Here is a 14140-nt window from a genome sequence, read left to right on the forward strand (position 1 = left end):
GCATGCGCCGCCGCGCTCTTAAAGAGACAGGACGCAGCACAAGGAGCGACGCAGACGCGTTATTCTCAACCCTACTGCTTTATTCAATACTCGCTCATCCTACACAAGTACAAACACAACATGGCCCAAAAGGCTACAAAGTTATACAAAAAAAAAAAGAAAAAAAAATTCAAACAAACTTTATAGTATCGACTGTACAAGAGGCAGTAAGTTCTTTGCCTTTTCCAATGCAAACCCAGTTAACCAGACAGCATCAGGGCCCCAAGCCTCCCTCTCTGCCTCACAATTTCTGGGGGTTGATACTCAGTTGCTAATTTGAGCAGATTTGTAAAAGCAGAAGCACTTGCACCATTTCAGAGGGCGGGGGGCTGGAGGGGTAGGAGATCCTCTTCTTAACCAAACCCCTTCAGGAGAGGCAAATGGAGTCACTTAAGCAGGCAGCTACAAACCCGTTCTTAGATTTCCAGCTTCATTTCTAACATGTATAACAGCGGGCTGCACAGAAGTCGTTGTTTCTGCTCGTTGTTCAGTTAGTGTATTCATTACATAAGTTTATTTGGCAACATTATGCAGAAACTAATTGTCTGTGAATTGGAATAAAATGACAATTCACTATTTTAGTCTAAGACAGGTTTTGTAGTCTGGACTCCAGCTGTTCTGAAGATCCTGTGCTGGCACCTAGAGACCGAGTTAAATGTTTCCCTGCCTTACTATACAGGGCTTCCAGAATAGTTCAAGATTCACATGCTAGTCTGTACAGCGTGCTAAGCATTTAGAAATCATCAAGCAGCAGCCTGCTGCTGGTGAAAGAGAGGCTAGAGCATCTTTCCCTCCATTTATCTGGAAGAGATATTGTATTTGCAGCCTTTAAATCAAAGCCGTTTTTAAATAATTTCAACTAAATGCCAGGAAACTAGAAGCCCCACAGCAAAGGCTATCTATCAGCTAGGAACTGCATTCTCTTCTCTTAGGTTGCCTTCACTGCCAGGAATCTACCTCTCACTCCTCCTCACCCAGACCCATTATAAAAAAAAGGTACAATATTTAGTTTGATGGGATTTAAGTTAAAAAATAAAAAGCTGTCCAGTCTTTTTGCTTTATCGTGAAGAGTTTGAGCTGGAGCGGCTGCGATGGCGCCTTCGTCCAGGAGATCTGGATCTCGATCGCCGGCGAACAGGGGATCTGCGCCTGGGAGACCGGGACCTGGCAGAGAAGGAAGGAAAAAGCTTTTGTTAGGAGACAAGGACAACAGGTTGCAGTAATCTGTCAGCTCATGTACTATCTTTTCAAAAGAAAAAGTACTGTAAGTGAGTTTCAGTGAAATACAGCCAAGTCTAGAGAGGAGAAAGGCAATCCAAACATTCACTACACAGCAGGAATATTTTGGCAACCCTCTCTACACTTCAAGAAGTTGAAAGAATCTTCAATGTCCAAAGAACAGACAATTTGTCTTCTAGCTCAAGCAAAGGAGCAAACGCAAGTTCATTCTACATCAGATTCTCCTTCCTCTGAAAGGACAATTTTGACTCCTGGAGCCAAGGTACAATGAGATTCAGGGAAAGGATATATGTAAGCCCTTTCAAACTAAGAGGACACTTCTCAAGTTCAACTCTAAAGAAATGACCAGGCTTCAAGCTCTTCAGTACTGCAATCAAACTGTAGAGCTACCAGTATATGACACTCAGGTTCCAGTGACAGACTATCAAAAGAGCTTCCCAGGATAATAAAAGTTAACCTACAACCAAGATTAGGGAAGCAAACAAACAACAAGGAGGGAACCACTAAAGCTAGCATTTGCCAGACCTCAGTAAAAAAAAAAAAAAAAAAAAAAAAAAACCAAAAAAAAAACAAAACACTATGATTTATGGAGGACAAAACAGGTTGCAGAACTTGTGCCATGTTAACTGGTTCTCATTTTTATCCAGAAGGGGCCTCCAGTTCATAAGCTGTTCAGCAATCACCACCAGCTATTGCTTTTAATAGTGACAAGAGGAGACTTCCAAGGCAGAAGGGCCCACCTAGATGCCAGGAAGGCTCTAAGACTGTAATCATTATCTGAGTGCATTCAGGCAGCCCTGAATTGTATGATGGATACATGCACGTCAGGTCACATCCTGGTGTGGGTGTACTCCACTCACCTGATGCAGGAAGACTGCATTTTGGCCATGTGCCATCATACAAATAAAGGAGGGAGATGCAAAAGCTTTAGGAAAGGAAGCGGGAGCATGTTGCCAAAAGCATTCTGCCAGCCAGAAGTCCATTCCTCCTTCACCTCGAGGCATTATGCAGAAAGGACTCCAGGGATCAGGCTGGTAAGCACACGTCATTTCTGACAGACCGTACTGAGGCTGTGGACCAGAGCAGGTCACCCCTTGCCCTCAGGAGTTAGGAAGTCCAATCGAGGTTCATCTGACACCTAAAAGGTGTTACTGTTGTTTGGAAGGGAAAGCCAGGTCCGACAGGATGAAACTGTCCCCACGCTGAGTCTTTCAGTGGTGACATGTTGTTACACTGAGAAGGAAACATGAGTTGTCACAGGTCTCACCTTCTCCTCATGCGAGGGGGTGACCTACGCCACATCGGTGGTGGTGGCAGCATCCTCCTGGGTGGGCTAAAACGCCTGGGAGGTGGTCGAGGTCGTGGTGCCAGAACAGCTGTGGCCGTGATCTCCTGACCATCAATTTGACCTGTTCAGGGAATCACATATATAGGAAGAGATAATACTTTCCATCACTAACATCTACACACCACATTTTCAATGCGATTTACTGTTTTGTCACAAGCAAGTGAAGTATGAATCAGCCTATGGTCCTGTTTCCACCACCAACTCGAGTCATTTGACAAAGTCCACTTACACACTTAATTTCCTATAAACCTAAAATCCCAACAAAACGCAGTTCAGATGTTATTCGGGGAGGATTTTTACAGAAATTAAGAAAATTTTGCCATTGTTTATTTTTGGTAAACTCAGTTTTAATAGTCCTGTCATTAAATGGATCTGTCCTGAACCACACAGAAGACAAGGCTATTGGGGCTGCGAACAGAAAGACAGTATTTAAGAAGATCAGTTACCCAAAGTCTTCCCCACTAACTCATTTTCAAATCAACCCCATGAGTTCCAAATAGTTTTAAAAGCCTCCAGCCTCCCTGCAGCATCTGATACCTACCCCCATCCATGTGTTTCAGGGCTTTCTCAGCATCATCGGGGTTCTCAAACTCCACATAAGCATAACCTTTAGAGAGATGTGGATTTAGCCTGTCGACTGGCATGTCAATCATTTTAATCTTTCCGTAAGTGGAAAAAATTTCCATGATGTGATCCTGCAGAGAAAGAGCAAGTCTTAAGGACATATACCACACTTACCTGACCAGCTCTGGCTGGCAGGGAACAGTAAATTCAAGCTGCACACAGCACTAAATTAGCCTTAAATCAATGCCACCATCAGGGATAGATGTATTTCATTGGCTAGATGTGGACAGGAGTCTGGATTTCTGCTTTCTCTACTATTCTTTATTCAGTTTTACCTCAGGTTGTTCCAAACCTTAAGGTCTAACAGCATTACTGCTTGTATGTCAAAACAGGCCAAACCCTCCAGGCTACAGAAAACCTACTAAGTGTAAAAATCAATATAATCAACAGCCTCTTGGGGACTTCAAAAGACAACTTATGCCTTCAGCCAAATATTCATTGTTAAAGATGCATTTTCTCAATATTGTATAAAAATATTATTTTTTCAGCACCCTAAACCTTTTTCCTTCTGTGAAGACCTTTAAACTATATTCTAGGAAAGACAACTCAAGTCAGCCCAGCTCTCTTCAGATCCATTATCAAGACCTCCAGATGTCCTTAATGCCTCCAAGGTCATTTCACAGAATCACAGAAAGGTTGAGGTTGGAAGGGACCTTTACAGACCATCTAGTCAACCCCCTTCCTCAAGCAGGGTCACCTAAAGCAGGATGCCCAGGACCCTGTCCAGACAGCTTTTGAGTATCTCCAGGGATAGAGACTCCACAACCTCTCTGGGCAACCTGTTCCACTGCTCAGAAACCCTCACAGTCAAAGGCCCAGATCTGGACACATACTCCAGGCATGGCCTCACCAGGGCTGAGCACAGGGAAAGGATCACTTTCCTCGACCTGCTGGCAACACTCTGCCTAACGCAACCCAGGATACCATTGGTCTTCTTGGCCACAAGGGCACACTGCTGGCTCATGGGCAACCTGGTGTCCAGCAGGACCCCAGATCCTTCTCCACAGAGCTGTTTCCCAGCAGGTCAGCCCCCAGCCTGTCCTGGTGCCTGGGGTTATTCCTCCCCAGGGGCAGGATCCTGCACTTGCCTTTGTTGAACTTCATGAGGTTCCTCTCTGCCCATTTCTCCAGCCTGTCAAGGTCCCCCTCAATGGCAGCACAGCCCTTTGGTGTATCGGCCACTCCTCCCAGTTTTGTATTGCCAGCAAACTTGCTGAGGGTGCACTCTGTCCCTTCATCCAGGTCACTGATGAATGAGCTGAACAGGACTGGACGCAGTATTGACCCCTGGGGTACACTGCTAGTTACTGGCCTCCACCTAGACTTCACACCGCTGATCACAACCGTCTGAGTTCTGCCATTCAGCCAGTTCTCAATCCACCTTACTGCCTGCTCATTCCTCCTGTTACTCTACTTACATAGTCTCCCTTATAGTAACAAAACATACTAAGTCGAGGACACTGAGAAAGCAGACGGACCTTTTAGTATGACACAGCCTCAAAATCTGCATTTTATTCAACTCAGTAAAATTCTACAAAAATTTCCCTCACTCACCTATTTGGTCATAAAGCAAGAATTCCCAACTTCAAAATCTTATCAGCACTCTAAGGTTTTGAGGCCATAAAAGAGACAGGAAAAAAACCCACCCCCCAAAACAAACAGAAAATCTCACAACCACACACACAAACACCCAGGCTTCCTCACAAAGATGTGGAAGCTTGACATTTCAGGGGATTGCGTCATTACCTTGGTTACATTTCTGGTGAGCCTTCCAACATGCACTTTTGTAGGTCTGGGTGAGGGGCTCCGCCTCTTTCGTTCCTTCTCATCTCTCTTGGGTGGCTTAGATCTGATTTTGACAACACAAAATATTGTCTAGAAACATGCAAGACAAAAACTAGAAGCCAATCCCCATCACATAATGAAAAAAGTACCATTTCTGATGGGTGCAGGGGCATCTTTTTTCTTTAAGAAGTGACAAGTTAAATGTTCCAAAAGGAACGGAGGAGTGGTTTCCACTTGGAAACATCTCAAGACTCACAACTGTCATTTCTGCTTTTGCTTTAGAACCTCTTGGAATTTTAGAGAGCCTTGTTTTTGTGAGTTCTCAGCCTTATCACAAATAGGGTAACAAATGTGAAATTTAATGGACATTTCTTCAAAGTTGTTGGCCATAGTCATAGAATTTTATATTTATTAAAACAAAAAAAGACTACTAACATCCTTTGCCTTGACAATGAAAGGGACAAAATGCAGACAGAAGCATGAAAGGATACCACAACCAGGAAACTTATAGATCCAATGATTTGTGTTTCTCTGTTTTCTGTTCTCTAGAAAGGGCTATAAATGTCACATGCATGAAGCTATTTAAGTAGTTGCCCATTGCAATTTCTTTTTAGCTTTTTAAATTATATTCCAGAATTTTTTTTTAAATTTACTATGTAGAAGATGTGTATTTATGTTTCTTCCCAATTTTACTGTCCATAAAATGAGGGATGTACTCAAAACACAATGGATTATAATACTTTAGCAGATTTTATCAGCCTCCAGCACCTTATTCACAGAATTATTCAAAGGAAAAACTGTACGGGTATTAAGATAGTTTGATTTCTACCTTTTCAAAATACACTTCCTTAGGATCCTCCCCACCATATATATAAATACACACACACACACGTATCATTTTAGCCTTAACTTCTCTGTTGCTTTGGCTGTAAGTTACAGGGTACACACAGAGTGTTTTAACCTCACCTAGCACCCATTTATCTTCACATTGCTGGTCAAACACTGACTAAAATTGCCTACACAAAATACAATAGGTAACAACCAGCCTTAAGAAACATCTTTGATCTCCCCTCCTACAGAGCATATGCTTCAGTCATATACATAAGGGGCACCCCATTCTAACAACATTCAGACCTCTAGGTCCTGGAGAAAGCAAAATCTTCTGCGAGATTTCTACTTTGATTGCAGTCTTGTGTTCTCCATGGAAATTAACCTGCTATCTGGTAATTCTCAGAAGACAAATCAAACTCACTTGGAGCGGGAGCGTCTCCTGTTGTCATGTCTCCGTCGAGACGGACTTGGGGATCCAGAGGAGCTGCTGGAACTGGAACTGCGTGAGGTGCTAGAGCTCCCAGATCGGCTTGAGGCAGAAGAAGAACTAGAACCACTGCTAGAACCAGTGCTGGAACTGGACCCTGAACTGGAAGTTGAGCTGGAACGTGATCTGTTATGAAAAAAAGCAAAAGTGGAGTACCAAGAAAAATAGCTGAAAAATTTCTGATAATTACAGAGAAAGGAATAGTGAATTAAACCAATGAAAACTGACCCTCACAGTTCACTAGTTCAGCCAAAGGAAGTTCATATCTCACAAAAATAAATTAAATTAGAAAAAAATTCACTGTGGCCAGCACAATGCAGGCTTTGAACAAGTCCATGACATAAGGAATAAGTATGAGAAATCAGGTTGGTGGCTTCTGTAAATGCTGTAATTTGCTACTACCTGCGCTATTACTGAGAATCGGTATGGAAAAAGTATCTACCTGGTACTGCTGCTCCCACTGGAAGCACTGCGCCTTTTGCGTGTCTTGTCCCGACCACGATCCTTCTCGCTCGATTCCTTGGTGGCTGCTTTATCCTTGGGCCGGTCCTTTGATTTGTCTTCAGACCTATCCTTGCGCTTGGTTGGTGATGGAGCCCTTCAAGAACAAATTGCAGAAGACATAATTAAAAAAACAAAAACAAACCATTCAAACAAACAAAAACACCCAGAAAAGCAACACAGAACATTGAACATCAAATGTAACTCAAGATCACTGTAACTGCAGGGTTAAAGCATAAGGCAAGTTCAGGCTATTTAGAAAAAGGAAAACATTTTACATTACAGAGCAGCTTTCAGGAAGAGAGCTGTAGCATACAGAAATTCTCACATACAGAAATTCTCACAGGAAGTGGTACATTTCCAATTCCTCACCCTCACTGGGAGAGTCCTAGTACCCTGTAACATCCCCAGTTTTATTAGGCCTAGAAAATTCGGACAGAATGATTACCTAGTGCTGGATTTTTTATTATTTTCTTTGAGTCCTAGCAAACTCTTCTTTTTCATTCCTGATAACTCCATTTCCCCTTCGGAGGCGTCCAAAGAAGCACCGAATGGGCCTCACTTATCTCAAATATCACTTCTAACTCCTTGATTCTGAGAACCGATCCCTAATCGAGTGCAATATACTCCAAAGAGCAGCCTAGTGACAAGATAAAAGGGTTTAGAAACAAGAAATTAATAGATTGGCATAAAACAACAAACCTAGTTTGCAACAATGGCAGCACACTGAAGGTCAGCTAACTTCTACAGAGTACTTTGATTGCACATACTGTTTGTTACACAGCAGTTAAGCCAAACTCTGTGCCTGCTCACAATGGCACTGCATGTTTCACGTAAGAGTTTGTATATATGTTTCAAGCTATCATTTGACATTCATAGAAGTACAAACGATCCTCATTATCCAACCAAAATAAATGGCAGATAGAGGGCAACCATCTTCTCTGAAAGATGTACATGCAGCTCATGCCTCTTCACAACTGTCTCGTCTTCAGAGGAGTAAGCACTGGTTATCTCCCGAGCCAATTTGTGCCATATATAGCACATTCGTCAAGAAGAAAGGGTTGCCGAAAACAAAAAATCCCTCTCAGCTCTGGCTGCCTTCAGTGTCAGCAAGCTGCTTGCAAAGCTCTGTGTGCCTTGGAAAGAATAGAATAAAGGGTTGCAGTAGCTGCACTATTGCAAGAGCAGACCTTGCTTTAATTTCTTAGAGGAAAGCCTCAAGTGGATTCTGACCTCATCAAGCCCCAATGAGTTCCTTATTTACTCTAGATGCAAAAGGAGACAAATGAACATCCCAGTAATTAATACCAAAATACTGGATATTAACTGAATTCCAGGCATTTTCCATGAGAGGGCTGGATCCCTCATGTATCTTACAATACACAAACACTTCTTTGCACTTTGACTATTCTACCTGGACTGCTTAATATCTGAATTACAAAGATGCCTCCAGCATATGTTTTAATAACCACTAAAAGAATGTGGTGGGTTTGGTTTGGTGTAACACCTATTAGCTACCAATGAATGAAACATTTAGAAAATGGAAGAGTGGAAACAAGCATCTCTGCACCAACTTCTTCAGAAGCAGCATAATACATTCACAGCATGGCATGAGGTTGGAAACATCTCCATAAAGGTAGATGCATCACAAGCAAAAGTCATTAAGATGAGAAAAACTCTCCAGTTTACAGTACACAACAGCCTTGGTCCCTGCTTCTGGTTTCTGACTCTGCTAATCACTACTGCATTCCTTCAATTACAGTTAAATTTGTTTTGGGAAGAGACCTTTCTAAACACCTGACTTAGCTTTCCCGATTTCAGTTTCACAGTTTTCCTTAATACCAAAGAAGTTTCCTTAAAAGTTCCAAAGCAACACAAACGCGTGTTCCCAAATCCAGCTCCCTGCAGCTTGCACAAATCAAGAAACACCTGTTTTTTCCACACGGATGACAGAAAACCCACAACACAAACACGAAACCGGCAGGGCTTACTGGGAGGGGAAAGCTCTTCTAAAACCAACGGTTTTCACAAAGCAGTCCATGGGCTATTCGATAGGTGCTGCAAAGGTGACTAACAGAAGCAAGCCTACATATGCCATTAAGCTTATGACATTTCTAAACAGCTCTGTGCCTCTAGTGCAAAACATGAGGGGCCATAGCTCAAGAATTGAAAGCCACTGTATCAGACCGACTGACTCCCTTGGAGGAAAAGAACAGACAAGTTTCTGGACTCACAAGACCAAAAAGCTTGACCATTTTGCTTTCCCATCTTCCTTCTCCTAAAGGCACCACAGTCACACTAGTATTATCTCTTCCCACAAATCAGTTTCTCTTATATCCTCGGACTATCACAACAATCATGCTATTAGAAACATGCAAAACGACCTGTTATCCTCTGGTAGCTGCCTCTAGTTTCATCCCTACTGGAAGGGGTAAATAGAGAGAGCACAGATGAAGACTAGCACATGCTTTGCTGTCATCCAGCTTGCTGCTGGAGCAGTAGGAAACACTACAGTTAAACACTACCACTCTGGCATCGCTCCTCAACACTCTTCTTTGAATATGCAATTACCAAATAAATTACCCATGTGGTGCTTATACTTTGAGTGAACCTTTGTATGAAGGTACATGCAGCATTTAAGCATTTACAGCCTCCAAACTAGCAGGTATTTACCCTCTGTCAAGATGTATTAACCTTGCTCAAGACTGCCGCTTGCCTAATTTACTTCTGTTGGAAATCTCAGGCTAAGAAAAACAGCCTCTGGGCACTTTCACCTGCACATGTTCAGACATTCAGTGGGAGACACCTCTGCGTGGAAAGAATAAAATAATATCTACACACAAGGGTGTATAAGAAGAGATGACATTTGTAAGCAACGTGATTCTTTCCTGAGATCAAAAAAGAAAACCCCTCACTGCCTAACAAGTTAACGTTTTTGCAGCACCCCCCCAAAACAAAAAGCCTAAGTGCAAGCTACACGGGCCATACATTCATTTCACACACACCTCTCTGCTTTAAAGAGTTGGTTTGCAGAGACCTGAGCTGCAATTCTGTAGCAAGGGAAGCAAATTCAGCTCTCCCCCAGACTCCCCGCACCAGCACGGCAAGTCCCTTAATGGCCGTTCGCTTCCGATCCTCACGCGCAAAAGGGGGAAAAGGTTTCCTCGTGCGAGGAGAGGTTCAACGCTCGCCACCTCTTTGCAAGGTTACGGCCGCTCGCCCAAGCTAACTACAGCGAGGGGGCCGGAGGAGCGCAGGGGCGGCCAGCTCCGCGTCCCGGTGCGCACGCCGTGGGTACGTTACGGCGCCGGGCGGACCGAGGCCTTGTCGCTGCCGACCGCGCCGTACGTGTTGCCATACTACGAGCGAAGCCAGGGCGCAGGCTGAGGAACAGGGAGAGAAAAGCACAGACCAAGCACAGAGTCGGTTCAGAGGCAGAGCCCGCACCCCGGGGCCCGCGCCGCCCGCCGCTTCCGCCAGGCCCGGCGCCGCCGGCCCGCCCGCCCCGGCGCGCACAGCGCTCCCCCCGCCGCCCCGTCGCGGGGGGCTCCGGCCCCAGGCCCAGGCCCAGCCCCGCCCCGCCCCTGCCCGCCCCGGCCTCGCTCGCTCCGTCCCCCCCCCCCCCCCCCGGGCGAGGTAGGCCGCGGCGCTGCGGCTCCATCCCTGCCCCTCGCCCCGCCATATCCTGCTCGGCGGCTCCGGCGCGCTCTCCTCAGCATCCCCGAAGCGCGCCGGGGCCGCGCCGCGCCGCGGCCGGGCCGGATGGCCGCCGATGCGCCGCGCCCCCGGCCGCCGCCCCTGCCCCACTCACATCCTCGGCGCCCGCCTCAGCCGCCGCTCCCCTGCCCCGTCGCGCGCGATGCACGCAGGGCGGGCGGGAAGGGCGCCGCGCGGCGCGCGCCGATGGCGTCACGCGCCGCCGCGGGCGGGTGAGGGCGCGCGAGCGGGCAGGCGCAGTTGAAGGGGCAGGTCGCCGCTGGGGGCGCTGGGTGAGGGCTGGGGGCGTGGCCTGGGGGGCGGGGGCGCTGACGTCAGCAGCGGGGTGGCTGCGCCGCCCGCCGGGCGTTGCTGAGGCCGCCGGAGCTGCTTATAAAACAATGGCGGGTGAGGGCAGCGCAGGGAGCCCATCCGGAGGAGGGGGGGGAGGGAGTGGAGCAAGGGGGAGGAGCGGCAGCGGTGGGACGAGAGAGGAGCCCCCAGGGGGGCGGAGGGCGCTCGCTGGGGCTGAGACGGCTGGGTGGGTCAGCGGCTGGGGCCGAGAACGGGAGCTGGAAAGGAGGAAACCCAACGCGCTACGTTACCCCGAAGGAAGAGAAACCCTCATGGGCTCCTCAAAAACCTTCAGTGCTAACTGGGTGTAGCCCTGCTGGCCAGAGGGCACCAACAGGACAAGTTCTGCGGGTAGAAAAGTGCAGTCTCTTAAAAGACCAACCAAAGTTCCCCTATGGTATACGTATTTCTCACCCACCCTCTCCTCTATTTCGCGGGTGCCTCTCCCCTTTCCTTCAGGGATGTTGAATTAATAAACCTAGCAGAAGTCTAAGCAATTACTCTCTGCTTGCCCTTGGCTTTGCTGTATGATTTTTGCAGCTACGCGTGTCGGCGTAAGAGATGTTACTTCTTTCATCTACTACTTACCTCATCCTGCTCAATAAAAAAGCCAGTTTTTTGACTCTTGGTTTTCTACCGATGACGGTCCAGCAAGCTGTATCATCCACAGGCCTTCACCTGTCGATGCTGGGCCCTGCACCATCTGCTTATCCAGGCTGCTGAATTACAGTGCACAGGTCTTTAATTTAAGGTTGTAATAGACTTGCTCAGTGGATGGGGAGCAGAAAGGGGATGTATAACGATGTGTAAGACTTACTGAGAGGGTATGCACCTGCCATTTGACTTGCAGAAGAGCAAGAAAAATGTGAAGAGAAGCATGAAAGACTTAATGTCGTAGATCCAAACATTTATGTGGGAGTGGTGGGGTTTTTTCTCTCTTTTCTGCCCGAAATGTATGTTGTGTACTTACAAGGAAAATTGCCTTCCATCTGGAAGAGACCAAAAAGTTAATTCCTCTACCAGATCTTCTGACTTTGTCACATTGCCTTCAGCTGTACTGCCTGGCCAGCTTCGGACTTCAAAGGGATGCAGTCAAAGGTACTTAGATACCATTTCTATTGCATTGCCTTAAATCAGACAAAACTCTCTGAGCTAATGCATTAGCTGGAGTGTGACCACAGGCACTTTTGTTAAATACCCAAGATTTGAGTCCTTGCATTCCTCTGTGAAAGGAATGCAGCTCCTTCTCTTGACTCCGTTGTAATAAATGGCCCCATTTGTATGGGGCATAAGTGGAAGTAGGGCAGATGTCTATAAGATCATGAGTGTCAAGGAGAACTGGTTTATTGTGTCTTCTGCTGTAAAAACATGCGGGTACTACATGAAACTAGCCACAGGCAGGTTCAGAACAAACTGAAGGAGGTCATTCTTCACACAGCATCTTGTAAAAGGGCAGAATCCCCCATCATGGGGAATTTTAGCCCACTAAACGTTTACATGGGTTCAAAGAGAAACTGGGCTAAATTCTGGATGAAAAATCTATTGAGAACTATTGGTAGAGTGCCGTCATGACCTTCATCTTAGAAAGCCTCTCAACCACAGACTGGGTGGGAGCGTATTTTGGGGAATATTATTACATGCTTGCGCTGATCCTATATTCCCACCTAGACATCTGCTAGTCGACCTGCGGCAGACAGGATACTCATCCAAAAGCACATCCAGGCTGACCCAGCATGGTTGTTATTCTCTCCTTTCTTCCAACTAACTACAGTTACACATGAAATTTTCTCCAAATAGTTTTAAGTACTGCAGCTGTAATTCTTGAATTGCGTGGTGCTTTATTAAAATCTTCAGCCCATTTTTGTGCTCACCGTTTTTGACCATACATAGACTAACCACTGAGTGAAGAAATAATGAATTTATCAATTAGGAAACAACTTCGACCTCTGCTGGAGAACAGGATGTGATACATCTGACCTCTTCTATACCATGTTTTAGCTGCAAATCTCAAAAACTGCTTTATGCAAGGTGGCCAGTATCCCTGTCTCCATTCTATAGATGGAAATATTGACTAAAGAGACAACATGGCCTTGCAAAAACAAGCTAGAAGTCTCAGCTCGTCTTACCTGCAGGTCTTGGGGATTTCAGCAGGTTGTACTGATTAATGACAGCCCATTAGTGCTGTCATCCCAGTCTGGCCTCCAACCAGAGTACTAAGGTGGAGGGAGGATACAAGGAGCAAAGTGGAACCAATTTCCTGCTGTAGTTGCCCTGGAAATCAGAGAGGGGAAAGCAGTCCCTGCTGCCTGTTCTTCGTTCGTTTGGCAGAGCCCGTCCTGTAGAAGGGGCGGTGCTCCCCTGAGCAGGAGGGATGGAGGCAGTTCTGGCTAGCAGTTGGAAGCTCCTGGTGCATGGGACGTGCAACCAGACTCGTTCGCACTCTTCTCTTCTTACTGCTGTTGAGGCTTAGAGCAGGATGTTTGAAGTTGTCATCTCCCTTGGACGTGGCAAAGCCATAATGGCTAGCTGATCCCAAAGTCGTGCACTCCCTTGTTCTGCTAATGGCTCTCATCTCTCCCTTGGTGATCTGGGTGAGTTCACTAAACCAGCAGAAAATTAAGATTACCAGGATAAAAAAGAAGTTTCCTGCTACTTTTCTCCCTAAACCAGCTCCTTGAAGTGTTGTGAGCAGGAGGGCGGCAGTGGAAGCAGTGGGAGCCCTGGCGGCAGGAAGGCGAGGAGACCTGATCTCCCTTCAGTGGCTACTAGCAGTCTGCGTGCCGGAGCCGCAAGGCCAAACCTGAGCAGAGACACTTGAACACCTCACCTGGGGGCACAAATAGAGGTTAAACAGGTTAAAGCGTGCATCCCCTCCCGTTTCAGAGGAAAACAGCACTGCCATGAACTGCTGCCCCAATCCGGTCAGCTCAGGCCCGGCGCAGGGCAGCCGCGCCGGAGCAATGGGAACAGTCCACAGTTAAACCAGCCCCTGCAGGTCCTGCGAGAGCAGCTGGTGCTTCGAGGCCGGGATGAGACCTCCAGGAAGGGCACTGCTGCCTCCTGCAGGGTTTCTGCTCTGTCCTCTACCGCCGGGGTCGGAGGCCACACCTGAGCTGCGGTCCAGGACAGGGGAGATGTCAGGTCTGTGCCCTGAGATAGAAAAGGTGACACGGCTCCTTGCTGTTCCTTGAGCGAGGCCGCCCCGAAAGAGTTAAGAGGAGGGCTCCTCCTCTCCG

At 46.8% G+C, this 14140-nt stretch overlaps 1 protein-coding gene across 3 annotated transcripts; it reads right to left on the bottom strand.

The window, feature by feature from the left end:
- Nucleotides 1–59: 59 nt before the first annotated feature.
- On the bottom strand, nucleotides 60–10818 carry RNPS1 (RNA binding protein with serine rich domain 1). Of its 3 annotated transcripts, XM_064520654.1 has the most exons (9): nucleotides 10666–10812; nucleotides 9860–10237; nucleotides 7303–7494; nucleotides 6796–6951; nucleotides 6288–6479; nucleotides 4997–5099; nucleotides 3168–3321; nucleotides 2546–2687; nucleotides 60–1203 (listed from the first exon to the last, which is right to left on the bottom strand). In XM_064520654.1, exons 3-9 carry the CDS (start codon nucleotides 7371–7373, stop codon nucleotides 1098–1100), a joined length of 924 nt encoding a protein of 307 aa, XP_064376724.1. In that variant the 5' UTR covers nucleotides 7374–7494; nucleotides 9860–10237; nucleotides 10666–10812; the 3' UTR covers nucleotides 60–1097. The 3 variants fall into 3 exon arrangements, with proteins under 3 accessions (XP_064376724.1, XP_064376723.1, XP_064376725.1); XM_064520653.1 differs by lacking the exon at nucleotides 9860–10237 and having other exon boundaries at nucleotides 10666–10813; XM_064520655.1 differs by lacking the exons at nucleotides 7303–7494; nucleotides 9860–10237 and having other exon boundaries at nucleotides 10666–10818.
- Nucleotides 10819–14140: the final 3322 nt, after the last annotated feature.

The sequence above is a fragment of the Dromaius novaehollandiae genome, chromosome 14, assembly GCF_036370855.1.
Source record: "Dromaius novaehollandiae isolate bDroNov1 chromosome 14, bDroNov1.hap1, whole genome shotgun sequence".
Taxonomy (NCBI): Eukaryota; Metazoa; Chordata; class Aves; order Casuariiformes; family Dromaiidae; genus Dromaius; species Dromaius novaehollandiae.